The sequence below is a fragment of the Poecilia formosa genome, unplaced genomic scaffold, assembly GCF_000485575.1.
Source record: "Poecilia formosa unplaced genomic scaffold, Poecilia_formosa-5.1.2 Scaffold698, whole genome shotgun sequence".
Taxonomy (NCBI): Eukaryota; Metazoa; Chordata; class Actinopteri; order Cyprinodontiformes; family Poeciliidae; genus Poecilia; species Poecilia formosa.
The window spans coordinates 47,484-53,114 of NW_006800637.1; the positions used below are offsets into that span (position 1 = coordinate 47,484).

Here is a 5,631-nt window from a genome sequence, read left to right on the forward strand (position 1 = left end):
CAGACACCATAGCGAGACCATTACAAAGTGAATCATTGGAAGTCAAACTTGGAAATAAAAGAAGAAAGCGACCATTAAAATGGAATTAGGTTTTAATAGGGAAGTGAAATTTGAGAATGTTGTTGATCAGTTAAATAGCATTGAGGGGAAATTCTTTAATACTGAGATCATTATGAGAATTTGAGGCGTAGATATTAGGAACCAGTAGATGGCAGTAGTGCAATAATGGATGCAAGCTGCTGTTGAAATCTGAAGAAGAAGAAGGAAGCGCCCATTTTCATTTAGCTCATGCTAGTAGCAACACGAAGGATCAGCACTTTTACTGTTACAGTTACCNTTAAGTGACACTAAGGTTATGTTGTATGTTTTTTATCCTGCAACAATCAGGTTCATTTTTCCAGTTCAAATAAAGCCTTCAGGATTTTTACATTGAGAAATAATTAGATTTTAGTTAAGTATAAACCAAGGCATTGATGCCAAAAATGACCAAGTATGACAAGACATTCAAATCAATCAAGTTTATTTTTGTATAGCATATATCCGCAACAAGGGAGTTCAAAGCGATTTACATCATGAAAACACAAAAACATCATTAACACATCATACAGTCAACAACTGTAACAACCAGTAAAAAACATTTCAGTTTGTCAAGTAACATCATTAAAGCCACCAAATAAGTTGGTCAATGTTCCATTTATTATGGTTCACAATAAACTCTACTGGGTTTTAAGCCCAGGGACTCAGTGTTTCAGGTGTTTTTAAGTTTTCTGGAAGTTTGTTCCAGGCGTGAGGTGCAGAGAAGCTGAATCCTGATTCTCTATATTCAGACCTCAGAGGTCTGGAAGGTTGAAAAAACAGCAGCAGCAGATCTTTAATGTATTTTGGATGAATATTAACATGGAGCAGTGGCAGCGCCGGGCTTCACTCAGCACATCGTAAGGGTGAAACGGAGAGAGCTTTTGTCTTTGCCTCGTTCTACAAACTCGCTAAGGGATGTTGGCCTGTTATCAGTTTATCATTGACTGTATTACATGCATGACATGGTTATGTAATTCTGGAGACCTATCCTTTCTCCATTAGGTTCTTGATGTATGAAGCTGAAGAGTCAGTGGAGTTGCATTAATGAACTCCATTTATTAAGACTGAAATACAGCTTGTCCTTTTGTTCATGCTATCCTCATGGGCTAACAGAGCAAAATGGCATCAAACAGTTTTCAATTCCCTTTGTTAAAGCCTAACAAAGGGAATTGAAAACCTAAAGAGGGCGTTCCCTAGTGTGTCATTTCCTTTATCCGTAGCTTTGAAGACGTTCCCTAACGTGTGAGTGCTTGTATGTGTATATAATACATACATAGCTAAAAAAGATAGAGGAAAACACACAATTATATATTCTCAACAGCAAGCATGCAGCAGTGTGTGCAACCAGATAAAATTAAAAGTGGAACGACACAAAATTAAATATATGCGAAACAAAGAAACATAAAAACCCCAAAGATAAACTAAAAACAGTATAAAAGAAGAAAGTTTAATATTAAACTGCTCATAAGAATTAGGTGATTCACAAAGAAATTACAATTTCCCCTCAAATTACTTAGAAATTCAATAAAAATATCTACACCAAAAAAAAAACCACAAAAGAAAATACAAGTTAAATTGAAAACTTGAAGGTACGGTAAATTTTTCTGTTAAAATAGGATTTGCTGTCCAACCAAAATGAAATGAATCCTCCAGATGAACAGAACATTTCAGGTGGCTAACACACATAAAGCTGCTACAGTTTGGGTAACTGAAAAAATGTCCTTTTAAAAACAAAGCTCTGCCAAAAATTGGATCAATTGGATTCAAAAAACACAGATAACATTCCAGGTGGTGCTTTACATTTTCACTCATGACGTAATAAATTTAATTTGAAATAAACCCAAAGTAATGTCTGATAAAGTTTTTTTTATATATAAATATATCTCATAATTCCACTTGTGTGGTAAATCTATTTTGGCTTCACATTGGCTCAATTCTGAGTTTAGATTTGTTGTGAAGGCATCAGTAGATTACTGATTAGCCAGGATTTGCTCTCCCTTCTCTACTTTAGCTATGATCTCTGCCTTTTCCTTCATTTTCATCAGAGACTGAACTCTCTCCTTCCAGCCTGGCTTGGCCTCCTGTTCCTCTCCTTTAATGAGCAAGTCAATGTATTCTGGAGTGGTGAGAGGATTTGGGTTCAGGACTATCTCCTTCAGTCTCTTCAGACATTTTGCAGCCTCTGCAATCAGTTTCACCACATCATCCTGCATAGATCGATACTCAGACATCAGATTTTTCATCAGCTGCTCTAAGGTTAGCTTCTGTCCACAGGCCTTCTCATATTTCTCTTTCAGCTCTTTCACTGTTCTCGTCTCATGAATTTCCTGATATTCCCATCTGAAGCTCTGGTTACTATGCACATTCCAGAAACATTTCCCTGGACACCTTGTACAGTATCCATCTTTGTCCATCACTTCACATCCTTTTTTATCCTCATCTTTTGGTATATAGCAAGGGAACTGACAGGTAACATGACACTGCATGCAGTTGAAGATAAAAGCCCCAGTGTGAGAAATATCGACTTGCTCATTCTTTCTCACAGTGACGTGAAACTCAAAGTCCTCATTCTTCCTGATCTCTGCTTCATGCTCTTTGAGTTTGTCGTTCGTCTCCCTGATATCCTCAAGCTTGGCTAAGCCAAGTTTAACCTGCTTCTGCAGCTCCTCCACTGTACTCTCCAGATGTTTTCTTTCTTTCAGGACCTCATTGGTCATTGTCAATCTTACGCTTTTGATGTTGGCTAGACTAGCAAAGAAACAGGCCATGTTGTTTGTCCCCATGTTCCAATACTCAAAGGTTTTCTCTTCATTGGACCAAATCCTTGCCACTAAGGATTTGTTGTTAGCAAACAGCACTGAGTTATTGAATTTGAAGTGAACTGGCAGCCCGTCTGCACCTTTAGGACATGGGACACCGGACACTTTGATGGCCTCTACAACTGGTTGCTGCTGCTCGTCTGCAAACGTCACCAGGATCCTGATGTTTTCTGCCACATCTTTGCCAAAGATTGAGAGAGCTGAATCAAACACATACCTTTGTGTTGATGTCAGTTCAGTTAGAGCTGCCTGAACCACGAAACACACAGCATCAATGTCACCAACGCCTTCCTGGTTAGCAAAGAGGTTACGCAGCTGCTCTGTGATCTCCTTGTCTCTGTCTACGCCGCCGGTTCCCCCAAAGCCTGGAGTGTCTATGATGGTGAGGGAGTAGTTCACCCTGAATCCCTCCTGGTGATAGAGTTTGTACACTGTGATTTCTGATGTCTGACTGTGAACCTGTGAGTCTGACTGACCTTCGTCCACTAACTTAAACCGAAACGAGTCTTCCCATCTAACGCCCAGAACGTAGTTCATCATCGCATTGATGACAGTGGACTTCCCAGCACCTGCAGCTCCAAGAACCATGATGTTTCTGTTACAATTCATGGATTTCTCTCCAAAAGTGAAACTCTTGCAGCCATTAATGTTGGTCTGTTTCTCTTCTAGAGGAAGTCTGTAAATTGGGGCATGGCCGGTTTGTGAAGTCAGTAAAGTGCTTTTTTCTTTAACAATATCAGCCAATCGTTTAGCTTCAGGCTTTGAATCAGTGCAGGTCTGATTTGTTCTCGGTACGACTGACTGATAAAACTCTGTAGCTAACCTAATTAACTCTCTCAGTGGGAGGATGTTGAGCCAATGCAGCCACAGTGCGATATCAACCATAGCCAACAGAGTCGTTTCCAGTGAGTTTGTCAAAATGAACACCGCAGTGACGGTTAGCGTTAGCGCTCCTGATATCTTTGGATCGTCCAAAACTGGGATTACTACATCTGAAACTTGCTTTGCTCCTTTGAGTAAGTCTGCCACAGTGATGATGTTCTGCCAGAGTAACAGAAGTATTACAACCACAGCAATGAAGAGCGGCGTGGTCAATAACAGGCACATCCTGACTGTTGGTTCTTCTTTGGTGTCAATCTGCCTGTAGTCAGAAGAAAATGGAAACAAAAGTGATGAAACCGTAAAACTTGTTACTTTTATGTCTAATCGAGTTTTTAAAATCCACCTCTGCTGCCAATGAGCTAATGAATTCACATCAATCCTGTATGTTTAAGAAACGTGTTTCAAACTACGTAAAAACTTTTAGCAAAATGTTAATGTTTCCTAATGTCTGATTGTGTTGCCACATAAATGTGTTCAGATTAAATCTCTCATTTGTTTTAATGGTTCAATGTTAAATCATGCTATTTAAATACAACATAAAATTTACTGTGACATTCAATCAGTTACAATATGTGTTCTGATGAAGCTCATATGTTAGATTAAAATTTGAAAAAGGTGCCACACAATCAGTAATTTTAGGCTGGAACAATAAACATCCTGGAATGATTGAAAATCACAATAAAATCAAAGTCCTCTATATCTTTGGTTTTTAGCTTAATGCCAGTATTGTAGATATTTGGTTTCGTCTGCAGCAAGTAACTAAAATGCAAAGTAACCAAGACTAATGACTGATATTTTTAAACAAGTCTGTTGAACTTGTGGTGATTCATAACAAACCTTGGTCGGGTGTTGGCAACAACCTGCAGATCCAGATGATCTCAAAATGTTTGATTTCCAATAGAGTGACAGATTCCTGAAATAACACAGAACCTATTTGCATATTCCTGTTCTGCTGAAGGGAAAACATCAGGTATTTCTAAACTAAATCAGGAAAACATGACTGATAAATGGTCCATTAAATGAGCAATGTCTACAACAGAAGCTAGAAGTCTGAACACCAAAACAAAGTTTAGATCAGAAGGAAGAGAAAAATAATTCAGATAAAATTACAGATTTAGACTGGGATGTGAAGCATCGCACTAAGTCATCACTCTGCTAAAAACTCACTAATGTATTTTAAAACTATATATGTTGCAAAGATTAAAATAAAACGATACAAACCTTTTTAGAAAGTCCTCTGCCGTCTGTAGATCAGGTTCTGCAGGGTGTTGAGTTTTGCTGAACTGGATTAATTCACAAAAATATAGGAAAAGTCACTGTGTTTGTTTTTAAAGATATTAGCCAACCAAACTTTGGCCCTGAACCAGGACTGAAGTCCTGCAGCTGTCAGATCTGTCCCTGGTCCAACACACCTGAACCAATTGGCTGAATTACTTCATCAGTTTGTATTCAGGTTCTACAGATTCCTGCTGAATCATCGATTCAGGTTGTGCTGGCAGAGACATCGAAAGGCAGTTCTACATCATGTTGATGNGAGTGTGTATTGGGCGACCTTTAAAATATGTTGGACCTCACGAACTCAACATCTGCTCCATTTCAGAATTGCTGAATAGGACAATTTATCTCAAATTGTTAATTTTATCTTGCACAAAGACATCCCTTCCAGTAAATTCTGGCTCCATTTGCGCTTTGCACGCAAATGGGAGGAAAGAATTCGGTCAGGTTGACCTAGTGCGAAGCCAAAGTCTTCGCCGAGGCGCCAGAGTCTTTTTTCCGCCAAACAACTCCTTAGATAGTATTTCCGCTCTTACACGCTCAACACTGGATTTAATAAAATATGTTCCTCCTTCAT

At 38.8% G+C, this 5,631-nt stretch overlaps 1 protein-coding gene across 1 annotated transcript; it reads right to left on the minus strand.

The window, feature by feature from the left end:
• Window positions 1-700: 700 nt before the first annotated feature.
• On the minus strand, window positions 701-4,723 carry LOC103130947 (uncharacterized). Its single transcript, XM_007542480.2, has 2 exons — window positions 4,617-4,723; window positions 701-4,038 (listed from the first exon to the last, which is right to left on the minus strand). Exon 2 carries the CDS (start codon window positions 4,002-4,004, stop codon window positions 2,049-2,051), a length of 1,956 nt encoding a protein of 651 aa, XP_007542542.2. The 5' UTR covers window positions 4,005-4,038; window positions 4,617-4,723; the 3' UTR covers window positions 701-2,048.
• Between the last annotated feature and the right edge of the window lie 908 nt (window positions 4,724-5,631).